This window comes from Gorilla gorilla, chromosome 5 (assembly GCF_029281585.2).
Source record: "Gorilla gorilla gorilla isolate KB3781 chromosome 5, NHGRI_mGorGor1-v2.1_pri, whole genome shotgun sequence".
Taxonomy (NCBI): Eukaryota; Metazoa; Chordata; class Mammalia; order Primates; family Hominidae; genus Gorilla; species Gorilla gorilla.
Genome location: NC_073229.2, coordinates 97,325,609 through 97,339,895, shown reverse-complemented (window position 1 = coordinate 97,339,895; position 14,287 = coordinate 97,325,609). Strand labels below are relative to the sequence as shown.

The following is a 14,287-nucleotide window of genomic DNA, read 5'->3' as shown; positions in this document are numbered from 1 at the left end:
AGTACTTTGTTGTTTTTCAGAGATACTTTTTCAATGTTGAATATAATTTTTTTTTTTTCAAGAGACTGGGTTTCACTCTGTCGCCTCGGCTGGAGTGCAATGGCATGATCATAGCACACCTTGAATTCCTGGGTTCAAGCAATCCTCCTGCCTCAGCTTCCTGTTAGCCACCACACTGGTGAGCTGGATTTTTATTTTTTAAGCTTTAACACAAAAGTTAAATGGTTTCTTTATTTCACTCAAGGGTTAATAATTGAGAAAGTGATTATCAACATGTACACAAAGCTAACTAGAAGATTAGCTTTCTCAGTAGAAATCCAAGTGTCCTGTTAACATTGGTGTCACTTATAAATAAATGTTCTGAAACTTTACCTTTTCTTTCTTTCTTTTTTTTTTTTTTTGACTCCCAACATAAAGGTCATAATAGAAAACCTCAGGAATGTAATAATTTATTTATAATTTTTTTCTTCAAAAAATCCCTTTAAGTTCAGACGTTAACACTGATATGCAATACCAAATAGCTCCACAGGACAGATGGAAACAGGAAAAGTCAGATGGTTGGCACTTAAAAGGAACAGTAATTAAGCAATTGAAAGTGGATTGGATTGTTGGTTAATATTTGTTCATTTGAAAGAATCAAGTGGAAGAGGTAGCCTCTTGGAAGAGGGAGATTAAGTCACACCTGATGCTTCGCCTCACTGACCAAGGGGCTGGGATATCTTGTTAACTCCCTCTTTTCTGTTTAATTGCATTCTGTACTCTAATTTTCTCAGATTGTATATTCTATCTTATTTTTCCCTCTGGGCAAAAAGAAGTCTTTGTTTACTTCACCCTAAGTCTTTCCTCTGAGAAAAGGCAGTCTTCTCTAACAAGGGAAAGAAAACCAGGAGGAGGGAGAGAGGAAGGAGGGGGAAGAAGGGAAGATGAGAGAGAAGAGAGAGGAGAGCGAGACAGACAGATAGAGGAGAGAGAGAGAGAGAGAGACAGAGAGAGAAGTGGAACATCGGATTAAAGTAGAAGACAGAGGAGAGAGGGGAAGGGAAGAGGGAGCAGGAAGGGGGATGCTCCACGCTCTCAATCTCAGGACTGTGCAAAATGATTTTCCAGGAGATGCACATGTGGTCTCATATTTCTCACAATAGTCCACCCAGGCTCCCTCCTCAGGTCTGTCTCCCACTAGCAAAACCCAATATAGCCAGTCTCGATGCCTTACCTGGAGGGAGGACCAGGACCTGGTGCCAGGTCTGGGACTCCACTGCTGTCCCTGAACAGACTTGTTGGAGGCATTCACATTTCTCTCCACTCTGGGGGAAACAGCCTGCAACAGGAAAGGTGTGAGTGGGTGTTAGTGTTTTCCCAGGGCCACCTGGTGGTCCTAGCTTGCTGCACCCTGCTTTTTGACTGAGGGGAAGTAGCAAGTGTGACTGAATCTCCTTCTTGCAAGGGGCTACCACTTCCACTTGATTCTTTTTTTTTTTTTTTTTTTTTGAGACAGAGTCTTGCTCTATTTCCCAAGCTGGAGTGCAGTGGTGCAATGTCCACTCACTGCAACCTCCGCCTCCCAGGTCAAGCCATTCTCCTACCTCAGCCTCCCGAGTAGCTGAGATTACAGATGCGTGCCACTATGCCCGGCTAATTTTTGTATTTTTAGTAGAGACGGGGTTTCACCATGCCGGCCAGGCTGGTCTGTGAACTCCTGACCTCAGGTGATCTGCCTGCCTCAGCCTCCCAAAGTGCTGGGATTACAGGCATGAGCCACCGTGCCCGGCCGTCCACTTGATTGTTTCAAATGGATGTCTGTGGGGCACAGAAAGGGGCTCAGCTGAGGGGGCCTATGGGTATTACCCAGGGAGCAGCCTCAGGTTGGGGTAACTGCTGTTGCTGCTGCCACAGCTGCAGGAGGAAGAGGTGGAAAGGCACTGGGGGAAGTATGGAATCAAATTTTTAAAAACATTTTATTTTGGAGCTACTTGCCCCAAATCTTGAAATCAGAAAGTCCTGAGGGCTCTGTCTTCAAAGTACATCCCAATACATTTCAACTACTACTACTGTATTCTAAAACATGTTGGGCTGGGCGTGTTGGCTCATACCTGTAATCTCAGCACTTTGGGAGGCTGAGGTGGGTGATCACTTGAGGTCAGGAGTTCGAGACCAGCCTGGCCGACATGGTGAAACCCCGTCTCTACTAAAAATACAAAAATTAGCTGGGCATGGTGGTTCATGCCTGTAATCCCAGCTAATCAGGAGGCTGAGGCAGGAGAATTGCTTGAACCCAGGAGGCAGAGGGTACAGTGAGCCGAGATCATGCCATTGCACTCCAGCCTGGGCAACAATAGCAAAACTCTGTCTCAAAAAAAAAAAAAACAGAAAAAAAAAAAGTTGACTTATTTTTTTTTTTCTAAAATTCAAGCCCAATGTGCACAATAATCAAACTATTAGGATGCCGTTTATTTTGGTTTCTTGGAATGACCACTGTTAATAAAAATGTTTGCTCTTCTAATTTATATATAAAAAGGAATATTCAGGTTTGCTTGATGTTCCGCAAATTTTGAGTGACTCAAACATATTATGAGTATTCGTTTGGTTACCAAGCTGAGAGTAACATAAAAAACTGACAAGTCAAAAGAAAAAATTTTTTTTTAGGTTATTTGTAATAAAATGATGTGTACTTCTAAAGTTAAAAAATCTTCTTGTTTATTTTATAGACTGGCATATAACTGTTAAGACCTTGATTATAAAGAAGAAAATGTCTTTGTCATTTATCAATTGGTGACTTTCATAATATACTTTATGGGGTAAAGTCCCTGGGGATTTGTCAGTGCCCTCCTTAATTCTCGTGACAACTCTCCTTCTCTTACTTGAGAAGGGAGTGTTCGTGATCATTTGACCTGTTTTAGGGAACTGTCCATGTGTTTTACAGATATTTTGGAAAGTTCTTTTTAAAATATTAATGTTTCTTGTTAATGATTAATGTTTAAAAACGTAAACTAGAATTTTTCAAGTAGTCTATGCTATCACAATTCTAAATTTACTGTTAGTGTATGACCTTCTCCCAGAAGTTAAATCAGCTCAAGTGGCTGAATAGTTCTTCATTCAGTGAAGGAGAGATTAAAAGAGGTAATATTTCTGAGTGGTGGAGGGGCCTGCTTAAAAAAAACAAACAAACAAATATTTATATAGGCAGTAGATATGTGATGAGTTGCTCCATATCAGAGAACTTTGGAAATTAAGAGGTTTTTCTGACCTCTTGTGAAAGTCTCATTAAAAATGGCAAGAAATTAAAAAACTTTTAGAAGCTTTGCTATTACCCAAGGGGGTAGCCATGTAATAAAATGGAGATTCCATTCAAAGTCCAATAACCCGGAATCCTGAGGAAATAATTTACCACTATGCTAAACAAGTAGCATTAACCAAAGCAGTTGCCATACTGATGGTTTGTAAATACGTTCTAGCCATTGTCTGCTTATCTCCAGAATGGATTGAGGATATTCCTGATAGACAGCGAAGGTTTTGCTGATAAAATTGCCCGACTGTTATTCTGGACTTAAGGAATTCCAACGTATTCTTCAGTGATTGGGTGGTGGGGGGTGTTTCTGGCACACATTTCCCGTGACTGTTGTTAAAAAAACAGCTCCAAAATGCCTTTTAACAATAATAAACACACTTGCTGTACCAAATGAATATTTAGAACAATTAGAAGGAAAAAAATGAATTCTAACACTAAATTTGAGAACGCTCTCCAAGACTTGAACTTCCATGTCTTGGGAATTTCTAATTAGCCTTGATGGCAATAGCAACTCCTCCTGGGATTCATAGGCTACTCCATGCAGTCAGGAATTCACTTCCTGAACCTGTACTCTGCCATATCACAAGCTCACGTTTCTAAATACTACAAAGGATTCATTTGATGCATCTAGCTTTTAATAGGTAACAACAATCTTCCCCAAATATCCATCTAATTAGTCTCTGCATGACTAGAAATCTGAAGATTTAGTCTTTTGGAAAAGACTTCTAAAAATCAAAGGAAGAACTACCCTTGTCCTCAATGGAAAGGAATTCACTGAGGAACCATAAACTGAGGATTCTTAAGTATCTTCCAGAACAATGATCTTTAGAAGAAGACGACCAAATCAACATCTTCAGTTCAAGCTGCTGACACCAAGTAGATACTTTCACCCAAGACAATAAAACAAGATACATGTTCTGGTATCTTTGCCCTCCTTTAAAAATTTTGCTCTCATTATCAAAGTACCTAGTTGTCCCCTAGAGGCCAACCAAAAGTTTTAAGATTGTTTCACAAATTATATTTTATCTTAATCTTCTGTAGTACAGAATTTCCGTGCTACCTAAGGAAAGGCAAAACTTTCTTGTGCTTTTTTCGCAGACTATAGCTATTGTTTTTAAATTTTTATCATATTTTAAGAGACAGGGTCTTGCTCTGTTGCCCAGGCTGTAGTGCTGTGATACTAGCTCACTGCAGGCTTAGACTCCTGTGCTCAAGCAATTTTCCCACCTCAGCCTCCCGAATAGCTGGGACTGCAGGTGCACACCACCTCACCTGGCTATTTTTTTGTTTTTAGTAAAGATGAAGTCTTCCTTTATTGCCTGGTCTGGTCTCAAAATCTTGGCTTATGGAGCCCCCCCCCCCCCCCCACCTCCCCCCAACCCCCTGCCTTGGCGTCCCAAAGTGCTGGGATTACAGGTATGAGTCACCACTCCCCGATTCATTGTTTTAAATCTAACTGACTAAAGCAGTTTTTATCCTCCACCTGATTCCACTAACAAAAATTTAATAGCTATTCAACACTTCAAAAGGCAGATTTTCTTCTACAGGTTTCTTCTGGAATTTGAATTTTCCTGACAGTATTAATTTTTACCTTCAGTTTTATCAATATTGAACACTGACCTCAAACAACAAAGTATGTCTGCTGACATTATTGCATTAATGTATGAATCTGTCCTTGTAGTGTTAGTCCTTAATCTTCAGTGACTCCCCAGCCTTCACTCAAGCAATGTGCACATGTTGAAGAATTAATTTTCCTGCTCTCACTGTGGTAAATGACACTTATACACCCCATACCCCTTTCAGTTTGTGCAAAACTAAGGCACTACTTTTTATGTGGCTATCAGGTCACCTGATCATTATACAAACTTATCTAGCGTAATATGCAGTGAGTTTTAAACTATTTTATTATAATATTTTTCAATATTTTAAACATCTACTTCTATAGGAAATGATGTTTTTCTGAGAAAGGTACTCAGACACCTAAAATGAGGCAAGTATGGACTATTCAGGAGACCTTCCAGGAGAGATGACCGACTCCCTCTTCATCTATACTCTGGGAGCTCCAATTCCAGTAATAGGAATAATATGACTTTTCTACTAGAAAAGGCGGTCCAAAATGTGTCTCTGGTCCTAGCAGAAATCAATAGATGACACTATTTCTTTTCTGGAGGTCCAGCAACCTAGCTTAAATTAAAGTTTCATGGCGTATGAATGGTTTCATAGTTTTTGGTTTCTTCTTCGCCAGCCAAGGACAGCTTTTATTTGATAGCAAACACTGTTTGCAGCACCTCGCTAAAACATTACTGTTCAGGCAGAACAGTTTTGTGGCAAGGTTAAAAGACTACCTGTCTCTCTAGAACAGATTCAGATAGAGTTGGGACATGATTTCATGGCCTGGTTTTGAAATCTAGTTCTTTGTCTTTGCAACCTGTTGCTAGGATTAATAACTATTTTGTTTCCAGGACTTACCTGAATTTGACTACTACATCTTGTTCAGCCTTAAATGCTACTGTAGAGTCATTATATATTCACTGTGTGTATTTTGCAAGAAAATGTACATGAGAGACCAACTGTATGCAGATGTAGAGAACGTTCTCCCGATAAACTTGTGACAAGTGGATTCTGACAATGGTGTAGATCTGAACCCCACAGATGAAATTCCTGATGGCTGACTTTGTCTTTGGTCAAAAGGGGAGGCTGAAGAGTGAAGAAGCACCTAGGAACTCACAGTTGGGAGCTGACAGGCATAGTTGAATCTTCCCTACCAAACATAAACATCTCCTGCTAAATATTTTAACCAGTCAAGGTTGCTCAGTGATTGTCATGCAACAAGGTGTAAAAAGTCCATCTGTAACTATATTTGAAACCAGAGAGAGAGAACGTTCCATAATGAAGACCACATTAATCTCTTTACTTCCCTTCCTAGATAAATTTACCAGGATAATCACCAAATTGCCCCATTTTAGAAAACTGGCCGCTACACCCTAAACACTCCTTAGACTCACCCAGTCAACTCCTACAATTGGCTCCCTACAACATTCTTCTGTTTGTGTAAAGTGTATTTTCCCGTGTTGTTTGCTCTCCCTTGATGCAGCACACCAAACAAACCCCGTCTTGTTGGAATACACTCTGGTCATTGGGTGACTGCCAGCACCTGTGCAAATCTAGGGAGCCCATTTGGAGCCTTCTTGCACCTCCATCCCTCAACCCCTGTCCTGGTTCATACCCAGTAGATCTGCTCCAAAATCCTTTGAATTTAGAATGAAGAAAAAATTTTGATTCCGGGGCATCAGAAAGGCAAGCACTAATCAGATGATTAAGTTTAGCATGAAGGATTAAGCTCAGAACAGATAATTACTTGGAATGAATTATCTTGGGAAGAGATACTGGGATTGTACACTCACCCTAAGGTAGTTCAAGGGGCAGGTTGTTGAGTTCCTATGTTAAGGACAGAGCCTAGGCCCTCCCTCACTTTTCCAAGTCTTTTGCCAACCAGTTGCTTGGACTTGGCCCTATTCTGTATCAGGTCGGAGCAGAGCATGGACATGGGAACGAGTGCTCTCAGCAAGAAGCCGTGGTGGACCCTGCCTCAAAACTTTCATGCACCAATGGTGTTTCACATGGAAGAGGACCAGGAGGAGCTCATCTTCGGTGAGTGGCCCTTGCTAACTTCCCCGCCTTCATCCTTGTCTTCTCAGTTTTCACTCTTCCTCTCCCCTCCCACCTTCATCATTCCTACCCTGAAGGCCACCTCCCCATTCCCTAAGGGCTGGTGCTTGACAGACCCTCCTCTCACCTCTTATGCTCACAGGGCATGGTGACACATACCTTCGCTGCATTGAGGTGCACAGCCACACCCTTATTCAGCTGGAGAGTTGGTTCACAGCTACAGGCCAGACTCGTGTGACTGTAGTCGGACCACATAGGGCAAGGCAGTGGCTCCTGCACATGTTTTGTTGTGTGGGGAGCCAGGACTCCTATCATCATGCTCGAGGTAGGTATCCTTGGCTGAACTGTGGTTCTGGACTTGGTGGTGGAGTTCTGGCTAAGTTGTGTAGCATCTTGGATTCTTGAAGAATCCCTTGTGTGGCTGGGGAATCCAAGTGCTTCCCAGAGTCCATTGGGAAGAAAAGTGCTCATCTTTTTTTGTGACATGAGATTGCTTAAGGTGGAGCGGTAGCTAGGAGGTGTAAATGGGCTACCTTGGAAGGTCTGGGCTGGGGTGACATCCTCCCTGCAGCCTCCCTGATGGAGTCCAGGCCTGCCAATGGGCCCCAGTTATGGGCCCTGGTTCATTAGCCCTGGGCACTTATTTTGCAGGCCTGGAGATGCTGGAACGTGTCCGAAGCCAGCCTCTGACCAACGATGACCTGGTCACCTCCATTAGTGTGCCACCGTACACTGGAGACCTGTCCTTGGCTCCCAGGATAAGTGGAACCGTGTGTCTTAGCGTTCCTCAGCCTTCCCCTTACCAAGTGATTGGTTGTTCGGGTTTCCATTTGAGTTCACTGTATCCGTAATTAAGGACTGATCTCCCCTGGGAAGTGGGGATGAGAGGAGAAGTCTTGGCTTCACTTTTGGTGAGAAAGACATGAAAGACACTGAGGAAAGTTTGAACTTGTGGCCGGGACCTGTCCCTCTCAGGTCTTCTAGACATGTGTCTGAGGGAAGTCTCTTGAATGTAAGAAAGTGTTATTGGCAAAGCAATCCAATAAAATAAGCTACCTATGATGCAAAGCCTTCGATGTGCTGTTCTTTTTCCTTAGGATGAAATTATTCACCCCAGAGTTTTCTTGGACCTTAAAGTGCAGACAAATGGGGAGAATGGAAAGGTGGGAGGAAGGGTCCAGACAGAGATGGAAGGTGTTCCCACCACAACTGCCTGGTGGAGTAGGCAGCCAGGGAACCTGGTGAACATGAGGTAGCCGGCCTTGTCCCTGGTCGCCCAAGTTTGTGGGTGGGGGTGGGGGTAGGGGTGGAGGGGGTGGTTTTCAGGGAGCAATGGATTCTGAAGTCCCTCATGCCATGAATTAAATCAAATACGAAGGCTTCCTGAATCTCCATTGAAGAACGTTCTCCGATTGCCAAGTCTATATTTGGATCTGTCTAGGCAAGATTATGGCAAGCTAAACCTGTCCTCAGTTGAACTCTTCCTCTTCAAATTTGCCCCTTCTCCAGCAGCCTGCTTCTTATAATGAGGCAATTGCAGTACTCTAGGAGAGTGACGATGGTGACTTGGACCAGAGTGGAGTGGTTGAAGTGTTAGGAAATGGTTGAATTTGGAAAATAATTTGAAGCCAGCAAGATTTGCTAATTACATGGTTTTCAGAAGGCCAATTACCAAATAAAGGTTAAAAGATCATATTCACAGTAGAAAAACACTTAGAGAAAATGTCGAAAGAATTCAGGTTATAGTAGTCAAGTGCTGTGGCTCATGCCTGTAATCCTAGCACTTTGGGAGGCTGAGAAGGGCTTAGGTGTTGGAGACCATGGTAACATGGTGAAACCCTGTCTCATCCAAGAATACAAAAATTAGCCTGGTGTGGTGGCACACACCTGTCATCCCAGCTGCTTAAGGTGGGCACTGGGGTTGCAGCATTGCTTGAGCCCAGGAGGCGGAGGTTGCAGTAAGCCAAGATCACACCGCCACACTCCAGCATAGGTGACAGAGTGAGACTCTGTCTCAAAAAAAAAAAAAAAAAAAAAACAACTCAGGTTGTTTACGGACTGTCATACAGACTGCCAAAATAAATTGTCTACACAAAATGGCCACTTTTTTCTTTCTAGAATTGAATTGTTCAGTTAGTCCTGAGGCCTAGCCCAGTGCCTTAATAATTATTTCTTGAAAAGTGAATGAACATCTTTTTATTTTATTTTATTTTATTTTTGAGATGGAGTCTCGCTCTGTCACCCAGGCTGGAGTGCAGTGGCGTGATCTCGGTTCACTGCAAGCTCTGTCTCCTGGGTTCACGCCATTCTCCTGCCTCAGCCTCCTGAGTAGCTGGGACTACAGGTGCCTGCCACCACGCCCAGCTAATTTTTTGTATTTTTAGTAGATACGGGGCTTCACCGTGTTAGCCAGGATGGTCTCGATCTCCTGACCTTGTGATCCACCTGCCTCAGCCTCCCAAAGTGCTGGGATTACAGGCGTGAGCCACTGCACCCAGCCATGAAATTCTTTTTAATGGCTAGGAATGTATTCTAATATTGAAATAAAAATAACCTGTAAAGGAGTGAAGCACATTCTAATTTGCTAGGCATACAAAGATAAATGTATATCCCTGACCTTTGGGCAATAATCAACATTGCTTTTACTAAAAATTTCCTAGGGAAAAAGTCTCATGATTGTCAAAGGTACCATAGTATTTCTAACTCCAATCAAACTTCTGGCAAAGGTCTGTGTATACCTTAGTACAGTTTAAGGAGTCTGAGCTGTCATTTTCTTTCTGTCTTTCTTTTTTCTTTTTTTGAGATGGAATCTTGGTCTGTCACCCAGGCTAGAGTGCAGTGGCGTGATCTCGGCTCACTGCAACCCCTGTCTCCCAGGTTCAAGCGAGTCTGGTGCATCAGTCTCCCTGGGATTATAGGAATGCCACCACGCCTGGCTAATTTATTGTAGTTTTAGTAGAGATGGGGTTTTGCCATGTTGGCCAGGCTGGTCTCGAGCTATTGGCCTCAAGTGGTCCACCTGCCTCAACCTCCCAAAGTGCTGGGATTACAGACATAAGCCACTGCGCCCGGCCGAGCTGTCATTTTCTAATGACCTGTAAGCAATGATCCCACTGAAGGATCCCTGTCTGAAGTATTTTCATGGGGAAGCTGGAAAAAAAAAAAAAAGAGAAAACAACAGGCTGGGTGCGATGGCTCAAACATGTAATCCTAGCACTTTGGGAGGTGAGGCAGGCAGATCACTTGAGGTCAGGAGTTCAAGACCACCCTGGCCAACATGGTAAAACCCTGTCTCTATGAAAAATACAAAAATTAGCTGGGTGTGGTGGCGGATGCCTGTAATCTTAGCTGTTTAGGAGGCTGAGGCATGAGAAACAGTTGAACCTGGGAAGCAGAGGTTGCAGTGAGCCAAGATCATGCTACTGCACTTCAGCCTGGGCGATACAGTGAGACTTCATCTCAAAAACAAACAAAACAAAGCAAAAAAACACCAAAAAACCAAGAATGATGCTAAATGGATTTGTGTGTGTGTGTGTTTTGCTACCATATTTCCTGTTCAATAGGGTCAATATTTATTTTCCCATAGAGAATGTCCTCTGAAGCCTTAAGATATGTTCCGTATGTGGAACTACTCTTTATTATACTGAACCAATAATTGAATATCAGCTATGTCATTTTCATTTAAACATAAAATTTTGTTTTTTGAATAGATAATTTCTTTATTGGGTTCAAAATTCAAAAAATGCTTTTAGTGAAAAGGATACCCTCCAAGTCCTGTCCTTCAGCTATACAGTATCATTTCTTGCAGGAAATCTGTTTCTAATTCCTTGTATACCCTTGGTTCTCAGATAAATACACATATACAATGTCTTCTTTTTTATATTCAGATTGCATCATACAATATACTCTTTAGTACCTTGCCTTTTTAAAAACTTAACAATAGGTCTGGCAGAGGGTTGCATTTTAGAGCAGAAACACTTTCTCATAATTTCTTATAGCTATATAGTGTTCCATTGTATGGATATAGCATGGATATAGCATTCAACCCATTCCATATTGATGGACTTTTAGGTTATTTCCAACCTTATGTTGTAACAAACAATACTGCAGTACTGCAATGTGTATATGTCATTTTGCACATGTGTGAATATATTTGTGGTATAAATTGCTAAAAGTGCATTAATGGATATAGCCAAGTTTCCTTCCTAATTGTTGACAGTTTATACTTCTACCACATGTGTATGAGTATCTGTTTCCTTACACTCTCACCAATAATGAGTATCAAATATTTTTAATTTTTGTCAGTCTTATTGATAGATGAAAAATGGTTTCCTAGTGCTGTTTTAATTTGCATTTATCTTATTACAAGTGGCACTGAATATCTTCTTATTGGATTCCCATATGTGTTTTCCAATGCCTTTTCATTCATATGTATACACAATTTATATTGCACTTTCTGTGACCTGTCTATTTAGGCTGTTGTCCATTAGGTTGTTATTGATTTGTAGTACCTCTTCATATATTATAAATATTAGTGCGTTGTTTGTAAAATAAGCCACAAATACTTCTTTCCAGTGTGTCCTTTGTTTTTTACATTGTTTGGGTGGTATTTGCTATGTAGATATTTTTAATGTCTATGAGGTGAATTCATGAATCTTTTTATGTTTATTGCCTCTGGATTTTGTTTAGTTCTTAGGAATGCCCTTCTTACCCCATGACTATAAAATATTTGGTAATGGTTTCCTCTGGCATGGTTTGGGTTTTCTTTTTTACATTTAAATAATATTATTTAAATGTATTCCTGAGATGTGATTTGATTTAGGTTGTTAGGTATGGGTCAAATGGGTTTTTATTATTTTTATTATGTATATATTTTAATGTAATTTAATTTTTTTTTTGGAGACAGACCCTCTGTCACCCAGGCTGGAGTGCGGTGGTATGATCATAGCTCACAGCAGCCTCAAACTCTTGGGCTGCAGTTATCCTCCCACCTCAGCCTCCTGAGTAGTTGGGATTACAGTTGCACACCACCATGTGTATAATTTTTGTAGACAAGGGGTTTCACCATGTTGGCCAGGCTGGTCTTAAACTCCTGAGCTCAAGTGATCTGCCCCCCTTGGCCTCCCAAAGTGCTGGGATTACATGTGTGAACCACTGTGCCTGGCCTGCAGGGATATTTCTGTCAAACCTGAGAAATACACTGGGGAGAAATCCAATACATATAATAAAATAAAAAATTATGATCAAGGACACTAGACTTAATGTTGAATCAGAGAACCTATAGTAGAGAAAAATACTATAGGTAATATATAAGGCCAATCATTGGCCCACTAGATGGAAAGCTTTTATAGCTAGCCCATGTGAAGTTTCAGTCCTGTCTTAATTTATTAAGTATCACTGAATGTACACTGGAAAATATAAACGTATCAATCAGAAATGTTTTAATGTCTTTTCATTCTATTTTGGACTTGAGGAAATCACTTTTTAGTGAGTTGCAACTATACTAAAGTCATAGATTCAGCTATTTTGCACTGAAGGAAGTACACAGTTTTATGACAAAAAAAATTTAAATTAAATTGTATCCGCTGGGCAAGGTGGCTCACACCTGTAATCCTAGCACTTTGGGAGGCCAAGGCAGATTGATCACCTGAGGTCAGGAGTTTGACACAAGCCTGGCCAACATGGTGAAACCTTGTCTCTACTAAAAATACAAAAATTTGCTGGGTGTGGTGTAATCCCAGCTACTCAAGAGGCTGAGGCAGGAGAATTGCTTGATCCCAGGAGGTGGAGGTGGAGGTTGCAGTGAGCTGACATTGCGCCATTGCACTCCAGCCTGGGCAACAGAGCAAAATTCTTTCTCAAAAAAAAAAAAAGAAAGAAAAAAAATTGTATCCTTAAGTGATGATTTTGTTGGAAATTTTTTTTATAGATATCATAGTGTATTCAAAGTAAATTAGCTCTTCCTGGTGATTCAGAGCAACAGTCAGGCAAGCTTTTTCTATAAAGTGCCAGATAGTAAATATTTTATGTTCTGTGGCATGCAGTCTCTGTCAAAACTACTCACTCAGTGATTACAGTGCAAAATTAGTCAGAGGGAATACATAACTGAATGGTACTGCACTGTCCCAATATAACTTTATTTATAAACACAAAATGAATTGTACATAATTTTATGTGTAAGAAAAAATAATTTGTTTTTTGATTTTTTAGAGCCATGTAAAAATGATTCCTGGCTGGGCGCAGTAGCTCACACCTGTAATCCCAGCACTGTGGGAGGCCAAGGTGGTTTGATCACCTGAGGTGAGGAGTTTGAGACCAGCCTGGCCAACACGGTGAAACCCCGTTTCTACTAAAAATACAAAAATTAGCTGGGTGTGGTGGTGTACGTCTGTAATCCCAGCTACTCGGGAGGCTGAGGTAAGAGAATTGCTTGAACCCGGGAGGCAGAGGTTGTAGTGAGCCGAGATCGCGCCAGTGTACTCCAGCCTGGGCAACAAGTGTGACAGTCCATCTCAAAAAAAAAAAAAAAAAAAAAAAAAAATTTCTAAACCACAACCTATACAAAAAACAGGCATGAGAAATTGTGGAAGACAGTGTGGTGATTCCTCAAGGATCTAGAGCCAGAAATACCATTTGACCCAGCAATCCCATTACTGGGTATATACCCAAAGGATTATAAATCATTCTATTATAAAGACACATGCACACATGTATTTATTGCAGCACTATTTACAATAGCAAAGACTTGGAACTAACCCAAATGCCCATCAATGATAGACTGGATAAAGAAAATGTGGTACATATACACCATGGAATACTATGCAGCCATAAAAAAGAAGGAATTCCTGTCCTTTGTAGGGACATGGATGAAGCTGGGAGCCATTATTCTCAGCAAACTAACACAGGAACAGAACCAAACACTGCATGTTCTCACTGATAAGTGGGAGTTGAACAGTGAGAACACATAGACACAGGGAGGTGAGCATCACACACCTGGGCCTGCCGGGGGTGATGAGCAAGGGGAGGGAGAGCATCAGCACAAATACTGAATGTATACAGGGCTTAAAACCTAGATAAGGGGTTTATGGGTGCAGCAAACCACTATGGCACATGTATACTATGTAACAAACCGGCACATTCTGCACATGTAGCCCAGAATTTTAAGTAAAATTTAAAAAAAAGAAAAAAAAGGAAAAGCATTAGTCCTATCTATGTCCTAAATAGTACAAAACTTCAGTAAATAAAAGGCTGTGTTTTATTAATGCATGAATGGAAAGACAAATCAATGGAATAGAATAGAAAACCAAATATACACCCACATATATGCATAAA

General features: G+C 41.2%; 2 protein-coding genes across 6 annotated transcripts in view; both read left to right on the top strand.

Annotated features, from left to right (window-relative positions):
* Nucleotides 1-8,043, top strand: part of KHDC1 (KH domain containing 1) — a 73,474-nt gene extending 65,431 nt beyond the window's left edge. For 4 of the 5 annotated variants that reach the window (XM_063707705.1, XM_031012195.3, XM_019030052.3 and 1 more), the window contains 3 exons: nucleotides 6,813-6,937; nucleotides 7,098-7,280; nucleotides 7,607-8,043. In XM_063707705.1, coding sequence (XP_063563775.1) covers nucleotides 6,813-6,937; nucleotides 7,098-7,280; nucleotides 7,607-7,806 — 508 coding nt within the window. In that variant the 3' untranslated portion in view covers nucleotides 7,807-8,043. Of the gene's footprint in view, nucleotides 1-62; nucleotides 179-6,812; nucleotides 6,938-7,097; nucleotides 7,281-7,606 lie in introns of all 5 variants that reach the window. The other variant, XM_055390622.2, reaches the window with a different exon arrangement.
* KHDC1L (KH domain containing 1 like) overlaps nucleotides 1-14,287 on the top strand; it is a 39,386-nt gene that overhangs the window by 13,649 nt on the left and 11,450 nt on the right. The window lies entirely within an intron of this gene.